The sequence below is a fragment of the Stenella coeruleoalba genome (genome assembly GCF_951394435.1).
Source record: "Stenella coeruleoalba genome assembly, chromosome: 15".
In the NCBI taxonomy this organism is placed as follows: Eukaryota; Metazoa; Chordata; class Mammalia; order Artiodactyla; family Delphinidae; genus Stenella; species Stenella coeruleoalba.
The window spans coordinates 81,976,654-81,997,438 of NC_137161.1; the positions used below are offsets into that span (position 1 = coordinate 81,976,654).

The 20,785-nt window shown below is 44.6% G+C and overlaps 1 protein-coding gene across 4 annotated transcripts; it reads right to left on the reverse strand.

Moving 5' to 3' along the window:
* Window positions 1–774: 774 nt before the first annotated feature.
* ZKSCAN5 (zinc finger with KRAB and SCAN domains 5) lies at window positions 775–20,551 on the reverse strand. 4 transcript variants are annotated; one of them, XM_079944360.1, is made up of 7 exons: window positions 20,300–20,551; window positions 18,639–19,159; window positions 14,997–15,135; window positions 10,889–10,971; window positions 10,480–10,615; window positions 5,880–6,488; window positions 775–3,093 (listed from the first exon to the last, which is right to left on the reverse strand). In XM_079944360.1, exons 2-7 carry the CDS (start codon window positions 19,050–19,052, stop codon window positions 1,967–1,969), a joined length of 2,508 nt encoding a protein of 835 aa, XP_079800486.1. In that variant the 5' UTR covers window positions 19,053–19,159; window positions 20,300–20,551; the 3' UTR covers window positions 775–1,966. The 4 variants fall into 4 exon arrangements, with proteins under 4 accessions (XP_079800486.1, XP_079800487.1, XP_079800485.1 ...); XM_079944361.1 differs by lacking the exon at window positions 20,300–20,551 and adding an exon at window positions 19,601–19,831 and having other exon boundaries at window positions 18,639–19,156; XM_079944359.1 differs by lacking the exon at window positions 20,300–20,551 and adding an exon at window positions 19,418–19,831.
* Between the last annotated feature and the right edge of the window lie 234 nt (window positions 20,552–20,785).

Below are 20,785 nucleotides of genomic sequence, written 5' to 3' on the forward strand. Positions count from 1 at the left end.
CTGACACTCACAGGTTGCATTAAGTGGGTGGATATTTGTCCTGAGTGTGTTATTTTCTCTCTTCAAGCAATCAGTGGCTTTCAGCAAGAGCCACTTGATTCCATAATCCTTACATTATTTTTATTTTGTTCCCCAAACCTTACCCGAGTCAGTGCATCCCCTTCTACCTGAATTCCACCCCAGTTCACCAAAGTTAATGTCTCCCAATTGAATGGCCACCACACGCCCAAAACTACCAGTGCCCTGCCCACCATCAGTGACGTGGTCCTCATTGCCTCATGGTGAGTGGCCAGCTCCACAGGGCATTCTTACAGGACTACTCATGGTGCCACACATCAGATCACATTCCCTAAAGCAGAGCCTGAGACAAGGATTCAGAGCCATGTGATTTGTTGACGGCGTGGAGGGGCTGAGGGGATGGTACAGGAGCATGGATATAGTCTAACGAAGTCTAGCCTCAGCCTGATCCACAATGGGTGCGTCTGAAGCATAAACTGCACCAATTTCCCACCTTGAGGCACGTGAATCAGCCCTTTGTACCCCCATATCAATCCGTCATTGGATAGGGGGTGGGGAGGACAGCTAACTCCTGGATGGGGCAGCTCTGATCACCTGAGGGCAATTCCCTCAGAGTCTCCGGAGAACAGGGTGAGCTGTGAGCACTTGGCAGACAAAACTCAAAGCAGCTGGGGGATGGGTATGGCAGCCTGGTAAAGGGGATCTGGACCAGGTACCAGTGTACAGCACACAAAATCAACAGGTATTTATTGGGTGTTTATTTGTAAGCCAGGCAGTCAGCAGAAGCAGGACTTCGGTGGCGCCCAGAAGCGCCTCTCCCTCTCTCTAGCAAACAGGCTCAAGTTTACCCTCTTTTCCATGTCATCATCCTTCCCCCACAACCCCTACCCAGACCTTCCCACAGGCAGGGCTCACCAGACCAGGACCTCCCTGCATCTACTAATGTTTACTTTCAAATCCAGCTGCAACTCAAGTTGAAACTCCTTCTCTATGCCATTATCCTATGGGGGAGATCTATCTCCCGGGCAACTGGGAGTTGGTACATCTACTGCTTGGACAATTCTTGATTCAGCTTGGTCCAATTCCTTCTATGGACATAGCTGCCCTCATTCTTGTGGGTAACAGAATAACCAGTCCACAGTCTGGCCCGTCTTCTCTTCTCTATTCCCCTAAGGTCCCGCTCCCCTCTCCCCAGGCTGTGACTGACCAACACAGTTTCTCCTGAATTTACAAACTTAACTTCTCTTTTCTACTAGCTAACCATGATGCCAGGAGAATCAAGATAAAACAAAAAGGTAGAGTGTGTTTCATGGAGAAGTTGTAGTTTGAATAAGGCAGCGAGAACACATACCATCCAGCCTCTGAACCTCAATTTTGCCAAAATAGAAATACCTTAAGTCAATTTCTTTTGAAAAGGTTTAATACTCAAGATGAGAATGTCGCCTGGAGCACTCCAGTGGCTGGCATCACATCTAGAAAAGGTTCATTGCTGAGGTACCCAAACCAAGATCATGCTGAAGGGTTCTTTCTTTCACTGTGCTCTTCCCTGAATAGATAAGCTGTCAAACAAGGCAGAAACTACAAATGAAGCTTATTCCTACTGCATTTGTGAGGCTTTTCCCACTGTCAACGTTCTGAGAGTCGCACGAAGAATGAGTGCCATCTGAAGGCTTCCCTTCGTCCACTGTATCCTTGGGTTCTCTCCTGTCTAGACTCTCAAGCTTGAAGATGCAAACGAACGCATTTCTCAGTGGAAAAGCAGCTATCTATCTGCTGTGGATGCTCCAGTGTCCTAAGTTCTAACTGAAGGATCTCAACAGATCCATAGGTTTGATGGTTAAGTTGGAGGAGATGCTTGAAGTTGTTATTACATTCGTTATAGGAGTAGGGTTTGTCTTCAGGAAGGCTTCTCTAAAATCGTGTAAGAGCTGTTCTACGATAGAAACCTCTAGACACTTAAGGTATTTATGGGATCTGTCCTCTCGTGACTTCTCAGATGTTTAAAGAGGCTACAACTCCAACTGAAACTCATTCCGCATTCTTTACATTGAAAGGGTTTCTCACCAGTATGGATCCTCTGATGTTGATTAAGATGTGCCTTCAGAGCAAAGCCTCTGCCACATTCGTTACATTGATGGGCTTTCAGGTTGGAATAGCTTTTGGGATGTTGTTTTGTGTGGGAACACTGGCCAACGCTTTCTCTACACATATCCCATTTATAGGTTTTCTCTGCAGTATGAGTTCTGTAATGCTGAATGAGCTCTGAACTGTAATGAAAGGCTTTGCCACACACATCACACTTATAAGGCTGCTCTTGCAACTCAACCTTCTTATCCTCAATCACCGTTAAGTTCCAGCTGTACGCTTCCCCGCGGATGCTATTTTGTTCATTTTTCTGGCCCATGTGGAGCACCTGGTGTTCAATGAGGCTAACATACTGAAAAAAGATTTCTCCACATTCATGACACTGATGGGATTTCTCTCTCGAGTGGAGCCTGAGATGTCCAGCAAGGTGTGAACGTCTCCCAAAGCCTTTCCCGCACTCATTACACTTAAAGGGCCTCTCCCCACTGTGCACACTCTGGTGCTGAACAAGGTGGGACCTCACTCTAAATGCTTTCCCACACAAGGGACAGGTGTAGGGCTTCTCCCCAGTGTGGACCCGCTGATGCTGAGTTAGGTGTACACGCTGATTGTAGCTTTTCCCACACTCGTCACACCTAAATGGTTTCTCCCCGGTGTGTATTCGCTGATGCTGGATAAGATGTGCACTCTGAATAAAGCTTTTCCCACATTCGTTACATTTATGCGGTCTCTCTCCGGTGGAGGACTTTTTGTGGACATATGTGACTTCGCTGAAATTCATCCTCTTTGAAGAGGGTTGTCCTAGTATCTCTTTCATGGGAATTCCCTGCTTTCTATCCAATTTGCCCTGGTGTTCATGGCCTTCTCCAAAATCTTGAACCTGAGAAACATTTCTTGGGATTATTCCTGTTGGTTCCATGTCTGCTTCTGAAAATTCTGAAATTTTCTTCTTAACATTCAATTTTGTATTCTTACTTCTTTTATCATTGCCTGAAAAGATAAAGAGGAAACACAAATGTTATCAGTTCTTTTACAGAAGAAAAATAAACTATCAGGCAAAAGAGGATAATCAAATGAAACTACGAGGTAATAGGAGTAACAAAGGCGGGGTGAAGGGTGCATGGACGTGCTTGATGCTAACAGAAAAGAACCTTTCGGTGTCTGTTCAGTGAAAAGAACAAAATGAAGAGAAAGCTTACTCGGGAGGGTGGTGAGAACGACTGAGGTTAGGCAATCACAGGGGAAAACCAGACATTTTTATTACATAGGAAAGAGAGAAGGGAATTCTGAAATGGGAGAGGAGGTAGGAAATGTGGAGTCAGGGAGACAGATGAGACAGAACAAAGATACGCAAGTGGGGAGTTCCCTGGCAGTCCAGTGGTTAGGACTCCGTGCCTTCATTGCCGTGGGCCCAGGTTTAATTTTAATAAAAAATAAATTAAAAAAATGAAGATACACAAGTGAACAGTGAGAACTGATGAAAACTAGAAGAAAGGAGTATGAAGAGGATACAGAGTTGGAAGAATACCCGACTGGGAGCCAGGAAAAAAGAGAAATGAGGCAGTAGAAAATATTGTCAATACGATGGGTGACACATCAACCTCTGCTCTATGCCCTTAGCCAACACCCCAGCTTCCTTTTCCCTCCCAGGGCACCTGACACTTCTTTGGGAATGCTCCTCCCATCAGACCGTCAGCTCCACGAGGGCACAAGCAGTGTCTGTTCTGCTTCCTGCTGAATCCCAAGCACCTAGCACTGGAGGCACTCCATAAATACAGCTGGATGAGCACACAAAGTATCCCTCCTTCGATCAAAAAAATGGGGGAAGTATTAAATAGGAAACTAGGCCGAAGAACAATTACAGGGAAGATATAAAAGATCCTATTTTAAAGCAGCTGCTTCCCAGGTTCGGAGTGCTATTGGATGGATTTCCCCCAAGAGGCAGTCACCAAGGAGAATGGGATCGAACTGGCTGAGGAGACAGCTGAGCTCGACCCAGGCCATAAAGACACCATGAGCTTCATAAGCTTCTATTCCATGTTGGAATAGGTGACAGCAGCTGTTAATGTGAATGACAAGTAGCTGGGCTTGGGGACACCAAAGGCATAATTTAAAAATAAACACTTTGGCCAGTCTTCGAGTTTTCTGAAGAATATTAATAAAAGCCTTTAAGTTCACAGCACAGTTTACAGTGATCTTATCCTTACAGAAGTCATGTGAGCAGATAAGAAAATAAGTACCAGCAGGAAAATTACTCAGCCTGATTCATAACTAAATTACTGAAAATGAATACAGCAAAGAATTCTCTTCTGCTTACACAATTTGCTAACAAAAAAAAAAAAGTTTGATAGTCCTGGAAGAAATTTAGTTCAACTGATACTCTCATATGTGGTATAATTGTTTTAAAAAGCAATTTGGCCATATGTATCAAGAACCATAAAAATGTCCTTGACCTTTCATCCACTAGTCCCACTTCTGGGCATCTATTATAAGGAAATATTCCCAAGTAGCGAACAAGGCATAAGCACAGTTACCAGGACAAAAGAGAAAAAAAATTAGAATTTCAGCTGGGGAACAGTTGAGTAGACCATGATGTTTCTACACAATGCCGGGTTGTCAAAAATAACAAACAGGAGGGCCAAGCAACGCTGGAAAATGTGTGTGTCTAATATTTGATTACACCCTATGAGTAGCCCTATATAAAAAAGGCTTATAAAAAAAATGGAGGCACACTAAGTAATAACAGTTCTACTAGTTAGGATGGTGGGATTATGGGTGATTTTTTTCCCCTCCCACTTCCTTTCCCCCGAACTTCCGGTACAGTTGACCCTTGAACAACACGGGTTTGAACTGCAAAGGTCCGCTCATATGCAGATATTTTTCAATAAATATGTACTACAGTCCTACACAACCCACAGTTGGTTGAATCCAAGGATGTGAAACAGCAATACAGAAGGCTGACTGTAAAGTTACATGTGGATTTTGGACTGCGAGGGGGTCAGCACCCCTAATCCCTCTGCTCTTCAAGGGTCAACCATACTATTATTACTTTAGCATTTTAAAGTAAGTGAAATAACTAAATTGGGAAAAGGGGGAAGAGGGAAGAAGCATGTAAGAGAGCCAAAGTCCTCACTTACGAAATAGAGAGTCAACAGATAATGTCTAAAATTCATGGGTCAAGCAACAGCCGTATTATTTTAAAATGTGGAATTATCAGAAGAAACAGGTAGGATTGCTGAGAGCAGCACCTCTGGGGAAAGAGAAGTTGTGGGGATGGTGGGGAGGGCATAGAGTTTTGCCAACTAATCTGACAATTAATTAAAGTACAAGTGATACAGACAGAGAGAACAGGCTGGTGGTTGCCAAGGTGGAGGGGGGTGGGGGAGGGAAGGACTGGGAGGTTGGGATCAGCAGATGCAAACTATTATGTAGAGAACGGATAAACAACAAGGGCCTACTGTAGAGCACAGCGAATTATATTCAATATCCTATGATAAACCATAATGGAAGAGAATCTCAAAAAGAGAAGTATATATATGCATAACTGAATCTCGGCTGCACAGCTGTCATTAACACAACACTGTAAATCAACTATCTTCAGTAAAAAAATAAGAATTTAAAAAACCCCATAAAGTACGTGATAATAAAATAGACGGTAACTCTTTGTCCCTTCCTGCCACTGCTGCCAGGATCACCACCCATCTGTCCGATAGTTCTAAGCTGATAAGGCCATTTCTGCCTCGTTTATGCTCCGAAGACAAACTGCTCACACCTACATCTTTGGGATTTCTCTCTGAAGTGGCGCTTGAGGTGCTCGATCAGGTGGGAGTGGCGCCCGAAGCTCTTCCCGCACTCGGGGCAGCCGTAGGGCCTCTCCCCGCTGTGCACGCTGTGATGCTGGACCAGGTGTGAGCTGACACGGAAGGCCTTCCCGCACACCTGGCACTTGTAAGGCTTCTCGCCGGTGTGCACACGCTGGTGCTGGGTGAGGTGCACGCGCTGGTTATAGCTTTTCCCACACTCCCCGCACTTAAACGGTTTCTCTCCCGTGTGGATTCGCCGGTGCTGGATGAAGTTGGAGGCCTGAAGGAAAAACTTCCCGCAGTCATTACATCGGTGCCCTCTCTCGCCGTTGGTGTTTGGCTTCCGGTTCACGTCTGTGATGGCACTGAGGTCTCTTTTCTGGGAAGGGGTCTGCCTTGATTTCCCCATGGGGGGGTTGACCTGCCACCTTTCTACCACACTGTGAGGGTCGCTAACTCCTCCAAACTCTTGACTCAGGGGGACATTTCTTTCAGGGCTTCCTGAGGTCATCCAGGGCGATTCGGCTTCATCAGAAATCTGCTTTACTATCAGTTCCACATTGTCGTTCCTGGACTCGTAATCTGAGATAATAGAGGGAAAATGGAAACGTTAGCTTATTCCCCGCATTCAGAAATAGCGGATAATTACATGAAACCAACACGTGCAAGCAAGGCGTGACTTTGTAAAGCCATCTGCAAAATGACTTCACAATACAGGGATAGGATGAAGAACACTGAAGCAGGAAACTGAGGCAGGTTAGGGAAGACAAAGCCAGCAAGAATGGTTCAAGGGGATGCGACTGGGAGAGCAGTCATTCCATTTAATGACAATCACATCCTCTGGGTACAGTACATCCGTACAGTACCTGTTTGGGAACACCTGTGCCATGTCAACTGTTCTCAGTAAAATCTGATACTGGGTGATGCAGCTAACCCAGTCCTCACCTTCCTCTTCTTGTTTATTCACAGCCTGGAGAAGAAAGAGGATCTTTCTAGCTTTTTCAATCCCCAAAGAATCTCAGTTTGCTGTGAATTAGTCTAAAGGGGAAAAGGCGTTCTTTCTGTACCCAGAGAAGTCCTACAACTGTGGAGAGCTAGCTCACCACTCAGTGGTCATTGATGAACAGAGACATTTAAGAGGCTGCAATCGGTTCCCTGTAAAACTGGATCAGCAGCATGTATTTCACTCAAAACTCTGACATTTAATATAGTTTGCAAGGACAAACCTTCAGTAGTTAACAAAAAATAGGGAATGCTTTTTAAAGGACAGATAGATCATGGCCTACTGAGAACTTTCCAGTAAGGCTGTTTTGTAGAAAGAAAAGTAGTTTTCAAACATTACATAAAAATGGTATTAAGCACTAATGTTTGCAGAGTGTGTACTATGGACCAGGCACTATGCCTTCAAGTGCTTTTCAGTTTTATGGCATTTAATCCTTACAATGACCCTTTGAGAGAGATACTATTACTATCCTTTTTTTGATATAGCAAGAAGTTGTAACTCTTGTACCATGAAGGCAACTTTAAATTTATTTTCTAACTATTTTTACTTAATTCTCTTCCTAAAAAGACATTTTAAGAGTGGAAACAAACATATAAACAAAAGAACTCTATCACAAAACCAAACTTTTTAGATGTTTTTTCCTCCTGCATTTAACTAGGCAAGTAATCTCAGCTATCACAATATTTCTTTTTCTTTTATTCTCATTTACTTATGTCCACACATTTTATTCTTATTAGAGCTCTCTCCCGTTCAGCAAGGCAAATAAGCTCATGGCTTTCTTTTTCCAGGGGTGAATTTGAAAAAAATCACATGAGCTCCACGTATCTCTTTGGGACTACTCACAATCGCCCGTTTCCAGAGAAGGTGATGATACAGGTTGAGATACCAGTTGGCTTACAGGTTTTTTTTTTCCTCTTTCCCCTCCCCTTCTCTGAGTACATGAGGAGCTTTCTGTTGATTCTCCTGATTTATGTGTATGTTTGACAGAGAGCTGTGTTCCTTGTTCAACACTATGCCCGGCTGCTTAGTAATGCATTGGGGGCGGGGGGGTGAGGAGGGAGTTGGTTCCAAAACACCCAATCAGCAGATTCGGTGCTTTACAAATTCACGCTTTTCAACCTCACTGGTACCCCACACTGGCATCGTACATTTCTAAGGCTGGCTAGTTTCCCACTCATTCTTCTCAGCAGCTACATCAAAACGTCTTCATCGTCATCTCCAAGATAGATCACTGTATTTAAAAATAAAGGAGTGTTCTGGCACAAACTTATCTACACACAGACTGTGTCTAGAGATGCAATCAGGAAGCTTAACTGACCGTCACTGCCTCTGTGCGGGAAACGGAGGGACTGAGGGTCGGGAGACTCACTTCTCACTTTAAACCCACTTAAACTATTCGGATAATTTTTACCACGTGCGTGCGAACCAAAGTCCTCACTGCACTCAAACCTCTGCTCCACCACTCACTCCATCACCTGGTCACTCGCAACAGGTGACTCTGTCTCCTATTCCAGGGAGAGTCTAAACTATCCAGTCAAGACCTCCTTGGACATCCTACAACCACAAGTGTCAGCGTGCTGGCAGCCTGATTCTTCCGTCCTCCCCTTGCCTCACAGCGGAAGAGCTGACCCTCCCCCTCACCGAGGTCAAGCTTTCCTCCCGAAGGGGCCTCACCAGGTCATTCTGTTTTCCAGGGACCTCCCTGCACCAATTATCTGCTCTTCCTCACTCTAGCATTTCATACTCACTCCCCACCAGCCCTCGCCCAGTGACATTTCAGTGTGCTTAAAACTTCTCCCGTTAACAAAGACAACATACAAAACCCACCCATCCACCTACACCAGGTACGCTGTCGGTGACCAGCCCTCTTTTGCTTCGCCTTTACAGACAATGTTCTTGAAAGTTTATCTACAATAGCTTTCTCAAATTCTCTCCTGTGCAATCTTCCAAGAAACTGTCTCTTGTTCTCCAACTTCCCAGCCACTCCATTGAAACGGCTGTCTCCACGATTCATTCACTAATTTTTAAAAATCTCACTTCTAAATTTGATGGATACTTTAAAAATCGTGACCATCTCTGATGCTGTTAGGAACCCACAGGATGAAAATTCTCAAATGTGGTCTTCCCAGAGAAGCTGAAGAGGCAGAAACCACTGAACATGTTCTTAGTGTAGAAGAGTTTACTCAAGTTGTAAAGATATTGTAAGAAAAAGATGAATAATGAGAGAAAAAAAAATCAGGACTTCCCTGGCGGTCCAGTGGTTAAGACTCCGCGCTTGCACAGCAGCGGGCGCGGGTTTGATCCCTGGGCTGGGAAGTTCTGCATGCCACGCGGTGCGGCCAAAAAAAAAAAACAGAAAGTAACAATTCAAAACCCCTTGGAGAATGGTACAGAAAAACTGCGCCAAGTTCTGCAACTCTGAAACCCATTAAATACCTATAAAGTAATTGAAAAAGATAAAACAATACTAATCAACTCAAATCAGACAAGAAAGGTATTTGAAATTGATTTTAAAAGAGAATGAAAAAAATTTGCATTAAATATGATAATATTTATACTACATAAATAATTCCTTGAGACCACCACTAAAATCCCAATAGATAAACAAGCAGAGGGCATATGCAAATAAATCAAAGAAAACACAAATATATATCAACAGTAATAAAGGAAATGGAAAATTTGAGAGAGAAGTCAATTTTACTTTTTAAATAAAAGCCTGTGAGTGAACTAAACCCTTAACGATACAAACTGAGACGTTTTTCAAAAGAAATTTGGCATTAGAGTATATGTATTCCATCTAAAGTCTACTTGATAGTGATCGATAGTGTGCTTGATAGTGTGCTTGACAGTGATTCTTCCAAAAGAATTCACTCAAAAGAAGATAAAATTCATAAGCTTCAAAATGTCTGCCACAGTGCTGAGATTTTTCACAATTGCTCCAGGCAGCACAATCAAATATTAGTTTCCAAGATCATAACTTAGAAATAGGTTCAAAATCTTATCTGGGGTGCAAAATTCAAGAAGGGATAAGACATGTAAAATGCAGATGCCAAGACAAACATCATAAAACAAGTACCGGTGACGTGAGAATGGTAATAGAGTGAACAAGTTGCCACCCATGCGTGAGAGGAAAGGAAAAGAATGAATGCTATTGAGACACTGTAATAACTACTTCAATGAACGGTTATTCAGCCAAGTCTGAGATGCTTTCACAAATGAGAATTATTCAGTTAACAATGATTCAGTTTGTCAAGGAACAGAGTACAATCACTACTACAACTCTGTTAAGATCCAATCCTGTTAGTCTTAAGCTAAATATAACATTTGCTGGATTGCAAATACTATCCCCAAAGCATTATCAGTCCTCAATCTTACTCTTATTATGATGGAGATAATCAGAATAAGCTGAATAAGAAAAAAAGAGAGAAGGGTGATTTACTCTTTCACAGACAAAAAAAAATACGCAAAGTCACAGTGATTAAAACATACATGCCTTTACAGGATGTGCTATAAATATTCTTAATAACAAAATGAAGATGTCCTAATCCATGCAGACGAAATCATTCTTACCCATGGAAGTAATACTCCCATAATTCTCCTTCCTGTCATCCCTATAGAGGGACTTCTGGGACTGGTCCAAATGTCCCCATTCCTCCAGGATGAAGGATACAGCCACGTCAGCCACATCTTCAATTTTCACCAACTTCTGAAACACGAGATCTCCACTAAATTCCCATTCCCTAGGTTCAAATTTGGAGCGAGGGGAGGAACTGGGAGCCTTAAGGAAAGAAAAAGGGGAGGGACTGTGCTTCACAGAGGATGGGGGAGCAGAACAGAAAAAGACAGAAAAGCACAAACCCAAGATGGGCCCGGTCTCTGGTTAAAGAGACAGAACCCTGATAAAGACTCAGGCTTAAGGCAGCTACTTGTCCAAAATCAGACGTGGGTCCTCAATGTGGGCACAGGGACACCGGCTCACCTGGGGCCCAGCTGAGAGAAGTGAGGCTGTCAGCTCCTGGCTGTCCTTCAGGGGAAGGGAGGGAACTTGGAGAGCAGGAAGGGCTGAGGGGGGGAGAAAAAGAGGTGTCAGTGAGAATCCCTCTACCCAGTTCCAATTGCCATCATGTTCCGCTTTTTGCTCAAGAATCCACAACGGCGCCCTGTGGCATCAAGACCAAATTCTTCTGCTCAGCCTTCAAGACACTCTACATTCTGGGCCCCCCACACCTACCCTATACTCACCCTTCCCCTGAGAAAAACTAGACTCCCTGTGTTGGTCAGGCGAATCCTGCTGCCGACTGGGGATGGTACCATTCCCCTATAGAGGATGCTCTCTGCTCTGCCCAGGTCAAACCTAGTCACCTCAAAGAATCTCCAAAGGCCCACTCTTCCGTGACGCTGAAGCGCTGCCTAGAGCCAGGGCTTCCCAAGCTCTAATGTGCAAACAAATCCCCGGGGGTCTTGGTACAGGGCAGTCTCTGCCTCAGGTGTTCCAGGGCAGCCCCCATGTTCTGCATTTCTAACAAGCTCGAAGGTGATGCTGGTGGTGCTGCAGCACTTTGGACCTCACTTTGATCAGCAAGGCCTTAGTTCACGTTCTCTCCCTTCAAAAAATGACTGCGGTTGGTTTATAGTCAGCCAACTAGCTTGTATTAAGTCTACTCTGTGTGTTCTAAGAATAGGCAGATAAAACAATTCCTGCCTTCCAAAACCTCACCGTCTGATGGGGAGGGCAGACATGGAAGCTTTACTCCTGGCACAGGGTAAAGAGTATTATCCTCAAAGTTCACCCAAGTTCCTGCAGGAACACAGAGGCAGGGGCATCTACAGAGTGGAGAGCAGGAGGTGGGAGCACCCGGAAAGCCCTTCCACAGGAAGTGACTCTGGAAGCAGGGGTGGGGTGGGATGAGGCGGGATGAGGGTGCTTTCTGGGTAGAGTGAATCACATGTGCAAGGCCCGGAGGGTCTGGTCTCTAGATGCTAGTGAACATTTGACCCTCTGCTGTCACCTCTGCTCTCCTCTGTCCAAGATTCATGGTGCATCCGGATCTGTCTACATGCACCCTGACTTGGAGATCCACCTGGTATCAACCTTTAACACGACGATTTAGACCTTTCTCTGGTGTCCCCGGTCCCAGAGATGTATGTGCATATGTAGCTTGCTTGTGTCCAAGGACTGGGAAGTAAGGAGCAAAGACCCAAAATAGAGGAGATCGTGGTTAGAAATGAAAGCTGAAAACAGACACGGTATCTGAACCCAGGAGTGTGGTTACAGTCAAAGTAAGACGTGAAAGAGAGGGATGAACATAGTCTATACACAAACAGTAATTATGTTCCAGTCATAATTGGAATAATGAGAATAATTACATTCTAAATAATCCCACTTATTTTTTTTGAAGTTCCTGTGAAACCTGCTGTTTCTAACTTTTAAGTAAACAACTTCGGCCCTCTCAAGATCAAATGAGTCCCAGAGATGGAAAGCCAGCTCTCAGTGCCATCAGAGGCACGAAGGATGCAGCATCTTCCAGGGTGTAAAACAAACCAACCCAAACCAACCCTTTTGTTGGAATAAGGAAAGTGGCCAGGGTCTGGCTAACAGGGCAGAGAAGAGAAGCACCACTGAGGGAGCAAAGACGAGACTCTGCGCGTGAAGGAAGATGACAGTGATCAGAAGGGGACACGGTTCTGCGCTGGGAGAGCCTGGAGGTAAAGCAGGCAGCGCAGCTCAGTATGGGGTAAACGTGCAGACTTACAGCCAGACTGCCTGGGGTAACATCCCAGCTCTGCCGTGTAATAGCTTTGGGACTTTGAACAAATTATTTAACCTCTGAGGGCCTCAGCTTCTTAATTTCTAATATGAGAATAACAATAATACCTAGTCCATGGGGTTACTGTGGGCATTAACCCTTGGAATGCCAGCTAGGTCTACTAGGTACAATTCTGGGTTTGGGGGTTCTCTTTTTTTGGACAGTTTCAACTATTTTTAAAGACTGGAATGACATGACTTTTATTCTTTTAGAGGTCTTCTGAAGAACAAAAAGAAAATGTTAGTATTATTAAAAAATAAAAGAAAACTCTTATTTTGTAATTTCCATACGGATCCATTGGACCTTTTTACAAATCTAGGATACATTTTGGGATCTGAATGATCTTCTATCTCCTGTACCATGAAGCACTCTTCTAGTTCATCATCCTAGGAATTATTTCATTTTCACTAATTATTCATTAATGAGTCTTAATGTTAGCACGAAAAGACTAAAATTATAAGAAAATGGGAGAATAAAAGAAATATTCAGGATCAGGCAATAGTGAAATAAACCATTGTTCTTCACTGTTCTCAAAGCATTAAATACATTCCCCAGAGTTCTGCATCATCTTCAAGAAGGTTTAAGGCTGTTGACACCTGTTTTTAGCTTTCATTGACCACAGTCGAGAATTCAGAATTTCTCACTTTCCACCCACCCATATCAACAAAGAGAAGAAAATGTGCCGTGGAAGACATTTCACTACTCGTAGGTGAATGAGAAGATGACACAGAGAGCAGTGTGCTAAAGACAGTATGAAACTGAAGGCATAGGAGAAAACTGACAGAGTCTGCCAATGACAATATCCTAGATGAATCTTCCCACACTCAAGAAACAATGATAAACACTACATTTCTAATTCCAAAAAGGAGCTATGACACCTTAACCGATCATTCAACAGGAAGAACTTCATCACGTAATATTTTGCAACAAGATTCTGGACCATCCCATCTTGCTAAAAGGACATATTCATTTTGCTAAAAGGGTGGTATTGAGTGACAGTATTCTCTCATTTTTTTATTATTTTTATATTATCAAAACATACTTGATACAAAGAGGTTTAATTCTTACTAAAGTTCCTTTAAGATTTATTTGTCATTATCTTTTGATTCTTCTGTAAGTATTCATAAAATGACTTAAAAATATTTAAAAAAAAAAATAGAAAGGACCCATTGGCCCCAGATGTTAAATGAAGACTGTTTTTCCTGGTACTACACTGAGGGTTAAATGAGTTCATACACGTAAAGCAGCTTAGAACAGCTCCTGACACATAGTAAACACCACATAAGTAATAGTTACTGTTACCACAGTGGAAGGAAAGCTGGAAAAGCTTAGAGCAGTGGCCAACCACTACGAGGAGCCCGGAAGAAAGGCTGGGGCCAAACAGGAAATTCGAGTTCACAATTCCTTCTCCACATTCCAAAATCCCAAAGCTTTAAATACCAAAAGTTTTTTTGTTTTTCATTAACTTGGCCATTGAACTAATTTGACAGCAAAACCTGACCAGAACTGATATGAAGCTATTTGAAGTTTTTATTTAATCCACTTACTGTAACTAGGCATACATTTCACTGCCGAAATACTAAATTAATGTGTGATTATGGGGTCACACTTCAAATCCTGATGGCAGTGCACTGTATGTAAATCAGATCCTCTTACTCAATCTGAAAAATTCTAAGTTCTAAAATGTATCTGATAGCAAGAGTTTCTGATTAGTGATATTAGACTTGTGGACATATATCATCATAAATGAGATACTCAGCTGCCCACTTTTCTTCCTTGATGTACCTCATACAGGTTAATAACAGTGAGGGCAAGAGGGAGGGAAGGAGAGAAAGAGAGAACAGACGCTCTACAGGTCCTCGTGAAGCATGGCTTAAAATCAGACTTCACATGAACGGCTGAACAGCGCGAAGTGCAGTGAGGAACTGGAGAGCTTTGTCTACCTGAGCCTTAGGACAACAAAATGAATGAGGTAGAGCTGGAAAACTGTTGCAAAACCATGATAATACTTTTGTAAAAGACTTCTGTACATCTTTTAACAGTACCTGTACTCAGAGCTGTCGTCACCTGCAGCATAGCTCTCGAAGGACACTGGTTATTGGTACGACTCCTAGCCAGCCTGCGAGCTGACCAGGGACCCAATCCCAGGCCCCCACCCTTTCCCAACCTCCAGATCCACTGACTGCGGAGAGGCTGCCCAGCCCCAGGTCTCTCTACAGATACCGCTTACCCACACGGCCAGGGAGCCCACATCCATTCCACTGAAGCCAAGATCCTCACCATTTTCCTCCCGAAGATGAGGCCTCTGCGGCTCGTGCTCAGGCTGCGGGTCCACGGGCAGGAGCTGGTGACTGAAGGACTCGGGCCCGGCTCCAGGCGGCACGACCTTCGGAGGAAGCACTTCAGCACACGCCACGACCTGACAACCACAATCACACCAATCAGCACGTTACAGGAAAGGCTACGAAGGAGCCCAGCAGGGTCACGTTACTCTTTCATTCACTCCTTGGCCAAGTATTTCATGTGCATCTACAACGAGCCAGGACTAATTACCCAACTGCTGCATAAACACGTTGTAGTTGAAGACAACTTCCAATAGACATGTCGACACACCAATAAATACACAGTTACAAACTGTGTTATATGTGCAAAAGGAGAAGAAAGTGGTGCCATGAGGCAAGACAGATGAGACCTACTTCAGACTGGGTGGCCAAGGAAGGCTCTTCTGAGGAAGTGTCACTGAAGTCAACACGTAGAAGAGGAAAGAAGCCAGCCGAGGGAAAAGTCAGGAGTGTCCCAGGCGGACAGAATGACATAAGCAAAGACCCTCAGGCAGAAAGCCAGTGTGGGCCAAGTTTAGTGAAGGGGGGAGAGAGTGAGAAACGAGCTTGGAAAGGTCAACACAGGACACAGGAAGTCACCCTCAAAGCCCCAGACGACCAGGTTCAAGTACGACAGACCAGCCACAAGAGCGGTGTGTCTCCGTCTTTCTGCCCTTTGTTCTTGCACAACCCTAGGGTACACAACCAGTCTCTAACATCTGCCTCTTCTGGAAGGTACTAGCTCAGTGCCATCCTAGCAGGTAATAAGATCCAGCTTTGAGATAGAATTGCCCTCCCCTCCCCAACCCCGCCACCGTCCCTTATGTTTCAAAGCACTTTCAGTTTTAACTCTCCCAGTAGTGGCAAAACGTGGCACAGGAGTATTACATTAAGAGGCAGAGGCAGCACAGTTGTGGCAAATATGACTCTACACGGAAGTGTGTGTGTCCTTGTGGACCTGCTCAGGACAAGAGTTAAGATGATGCCAAGTACGTCAAAGGGCTCCTGCGCAACGAAGAAGCAAAGCAGCCCTTGAGGACCCCTGAGAGTAGGACAGAGAAACCAAGGAGGAGGGGTAGAGGATAAAGCCTGGGAAAAGGCTTGCTAGAGACAAGAACTACCTGGAGATAAAGGTGAGAAACAATGCCAGGGATACAGAGGGCAGGCAGAGAGAAAGGCAAACACAGTGAGCTGTGCAGGCCCTCAGGAAAGCCCCCCTCGCTGGGCCTCAGATCCCTGACCTACCATCAAGAAATGATTTCTGTGCTCCTTCCACAGATGGGGTGCATATCCCAATGACAGGGGTCAATGTGTAATATCTGCTGTAAGTCATCCATTTAAAAATGCTTTCTGTTTTAAACTATGATTTTGAATATTTATTACCATAAAAAAGTAGGGAAAGGTTTGTCCGCTAATGTCCCAAAAAGGTTTAAAAAAGGAATAACCAGATGGCACCAGGAACCTTTACTTCTTGTCCTGACAGAAGCAATAGGAAGGTTCAAACACTCCGGTCTGCAAGACAATTATTCAGCTCAGCTGCAGGGTCTGGCGGCGGGTCCCCAGCAACTCCCTCTGCTGTCCTCTTGCCTCATGGAGTGAGCTAACCCAGCTGAAGAGCCTGAGGATGTTCTGGAGTATTGAAGTACCCCTGACCCAGAGGGGAAGAATAATGAGACTGGTACCTTACACTGAAGGGCAATGGCTCTGAAGAATGAGGGAAATTCTCTAACTAGCTTCAAAGTCTTGTACACCTAGGATCCCATGACTTTTGTTTCTTTGCTATAAAAAAAAAAAAAAAAAAATTAAAGTTTCAGAAATGTGAGCCTAGCAACAAGAGGGAGGTAGACAGAGTCAGGTGATAAATGAGTAAGAAAGGACGAGAAGACGTAACAATGTAAAGATACGGAACCTCCCTAAATTAACATCCGATTTCATGCAATCCCAGCAAAAAATACCGACAGGATTTTTGGAGTGGTAGAAGCTAAATAATTCTAAAGTTCATATGGAAAAAAAAATATATTGAAAAAAAAATTTGGAAGGGGGAGGGCAGACCTATTGACCAAAACACTTTACATAACTCAATAATTGAAATACTGATATGTAAACAGACAGTAAGATCAATAAAATAGAATAAAAAGACCAGAAATGGACTCAAATACATGTAAAAATCTGGTATGTAATCAAGATGGCATTTTAATCAGAGAAGGAAAAAAAAAGGGATTGCTGTATAAGTTGCTGGGGCAACTGGACAGACATCTGGAAAAAAAATTAAGCTATAACCACACCAAACACCCTACACCAAAATGAATTCCAGATGGATCTATCATTTCAAAGGGTAAAACAAAAACAACAACATCCATAACAAAAACGTGGGGAAGAAACGGTAAGTTTCTTATAATACTCTAGTGGAGAGGGCCTTTCTAATTATGGCACAATTCCCAGAAACCATAAATTAAAAGATATAAACTGACTGCATAAAAATAAAAAAACCCAGCAAAGCAAAAATCTCCACAAGCAAAGACAAACAACAAAGCAGGAAAATAACTCTTGCAACTCAGATGGCAGACACAGTGCTTACTTTTTCTAACAGGTTAATATAAACAGATAGGTCACAGAAAAGGGTATATACACAGCCTTCTAAAATATGTACAGTGATCAAACTCACTCATAAGAAAAAATGCATATTAAAATTGCACAGAAGTATTGCATCTTTCAGATTGACAGTAATCAAAAAGTTGGATAACATCGTGTTATCAGGCTGCAAGCAAAAAATTTCTCTCATACATGGCTGTTGGGAATATAAGCTGGTATAACCTCTGCAGACAGCAATCTGTCAACAGCTGTCCAAACTACAAATGCAATGCGTACGGGCTCTGAGCCAACAATTTGACTTCTGAGCTTTGATTCTACAACTAATGATGTATATAAAGGATATTTATTGCAGCAAAGTCTGTTGCAGTAAAGATTCAGAAACAAACTAAAGGAACACCGTAAATGGCCTTCAACAGGAGTTAAATTATGGTACATCCATACAATGGAACACAGTGCAGTTTCAAAGAGTGAGGCAGCTCTCTTTGCACTAACATAGAACAAGCCAGGATATACTATAAGAAAAAAAGCAAGAGGCAGAAGTGCACAATGATGTGAAAACATTTGTGTTTTTTAAAGAACAAGTCATACACATATACTCTAATATACACAGAATACAGTGTATCTCTGTAAGGATAGACAGGTATCATGGGACAATGGTTGCCTCTGGTGAGGAGAACTCTGGCGGCTGGGGAATTAGGGGTGGGAGGGACACTTACTTCTCATTATAACCTTATGTACATTTTGAATTTTGTATTATGTCACCACTCAAAAAATCAATACAGTAATTTAAAGTAGAAATAAAATCGCAGACTGTCTTCTCCAGATTAACAAACTGCATACTGCTTCTCTTTGCTGGAGTGGCAGGATATCTCCACAGTGCACCTAATCCCAGGAGAACAAAAGAATATGAATGAAGCACCAGGGTGCTCAGGATCTCACCCCTGCTCAGCAGCTCCTCAACTCTCTTCCTCTCCTTCCTCATTGCCCGAAGGTCTCCTCTTTCACTCACCTGTTGTCTGCGTTCCTCTAGTTCTCTTTCTATATTTTCTACCACGGCCACAGCCTCTTCTCCGTTTTCCGGGTGATGTTCTCTCACCCAGGTCTGGAACTCTTCAGGCAGGATGCTCAGGAACTGCTCCAGCACCAGCAGCTCCAGGATCTGCTCCTTGGTGTGCAGCTCGGGCCGCAGCCACTCACAGCAGAGCACCCGGAGCTGGCTAAGGGCCTCCCGGGGGCCTGACGCTTCATGGTACTGGAAGTGCTTGAAGCGCTGGTAGAAAGTCTCAAACACGGGCGGATTGTACTCCCTCATCCAGGTGCAATCTTCTTCTTCCACCTTCACTATCAGAAGGTCTTCTTGCTCTGGTGAAGTCTCCGCGGGAGGGTCTAAGTCTATAACTTCCCCAGATCCTGTCATTATCATTCCAACTCAGAGGGATCTCTCTCCAGGTAAGCTGGGTTTACACGGACCAAACTTGTTTTCTGCTCTTTGAGATCTTCTGAAGGACACTTTCCTTAGCGTGCAACCTACTGATATATTGGAAATCGTTATTAGCAAAGAGATGACAAAGAGGTCATCTATCCTAAAGATGATCACCCAACAGAGTAATTTCCTTAAAAATTACAAGACAGCCATCACTCCACCCACAAAATAATGACCAACGGAGAATATTTCCAACACTTAAAAAGTGTAAAGGAGAGCAAAAAACTCTGACATACGGCCTCATGAAATACAATTTTTGTGGTGAAGAACATTGAATTTTATGTAAATAACAAGACGAGACTTACTAACTAGTCCAGACGCAGCCGCTCCTTCTCTCTACCACAAGCCAAACTTAAGTCAGAACAGAGGTCAAAAACATTACAATGGTCAAAATTGGTCCTGTCCCTCAATCCCTAAGAGCTTGACAGACCAACGGGAAACTTCATGGGTCCCGAAGAGAGCCAAGGTTTTAAGTACAGATTTTGCACCTGGATTGCCCACAATCGCTCCTGACCCCGATCCACGGAAACCGGCCCGGTCAAGGTTAGGGACAGGACCCTCGTCTGTACACAAAGGCCATTCCCTTTCCTCAAGGCCACAGTCCCGGGGAGCTCCCCTGGAAGACCAAGCTCCCGCAGCCAAGGCTGGGAAGACGGGTTTCTTCTTACAAACAGAGAGAAAGCCGAAGCCGACACTTCGCAACACTTCTTCGCCGGAAGTAAGCAAGTCCAAGCTTTCCCTGACCGGCGGGTAGAGCCATAAATCCCACCCCCGAGAGCACTTCCGAGTCCTCTCTAGGAATCCCGGAGGTCCCCGCCTCACCGCGGGAGGAAAGTGCCCGCCCCAGGCCCCGCCCCAGAGGGGCTGTGGGCCAACCGGCGGGGAGATGAGGCGCCGGCCCGGGATCCCAGTCCAACCTCCAGTAACGCGGCCATTCCCCGCCCACCGAGCCGCAAGTACAACAACGCTAGAGCCGGGGAGAAAACCCAGCCACCCTCTTCGCCACCCAACCCCACAGCCATTTAAACAGCCCGAGCGCGTCCCTTTTCTTAGAGTGGGGGCAGGGGGCGGGGTCTTAGGTGTCCGGAGCGCTTGCTAAGACAACAGTTGCTAGTGTCTGATTGGCCGTGGAACTTGCGCTCCCTCACCCCCAACGCTCTGCGCCCCAGTTCGAAGTACGTCCGTACCTTTCTGCGAGCCCGCAACCCTCACTTCTCTTTAATGGACTCTTCGGTTTCTTCACCTGAATCCTCGCCACTCCCCTCACCCCGTCTCCAGACACACCCACCGCTTTACAACCTTCGTCAGCTCAGGCGGCCGAAACCTCTGAGGTCAGACCCGAGTCCCCAGCGGCTCCAGGGACTACATCTCCCAGGAAGCCTCGCGCGGGCCGCACCCTCCAGCCAATAGGGCCGTGACTCTTTTCGCAGCCTCAGTCTTGCGGGCCTATCAGAATGCGGGAGAGCAGGGAGGCGTTTCCTCGGCGACCCCAGTGGAAGGCTGAGCGCGTCGGGAGAGAGTCCCCCCTCCGGGCTGGGGAGAGTAGGGACTGGAGCTCTGCATCCTTGCAAGGTGAGAGGAGCCGTCTATTCAGGGCCTCTCTAGCCAAGGGGATCACATCCTTTTTTTTTTTTTTTAACGGCGACGTCTGTATTTATTGGGTAGAAGGGCCT

What these genes read in the sequence shown, in the direction of transcription:
- ZKSCAN5 (XM_079944360.1), bottom strand. Translation starts at nt 19,052, where the DNA reads ATGATAATGACAGGATCTGGGGAAGTTATAGACTTAGACCCTCCCGCG. An exon ending in TAGAGGAACGCAGACAACAG is followed by an intron (nt 15,136 to 18,638) that starts GTGAGTGAAAGA and finishes TGTGGTTGTCAG; the next exon opens with GTCGTGGCGTGTGCTGAAGT. An exon ending in TGGGAGTATTACTTCCATGG is followed by an intron (nt 6,489 to 10,479) that starts GTAAGAATGATT and finishes CTATTATCTCAG; the next exon opens with ATTACGAGTCCAGGAACGAC.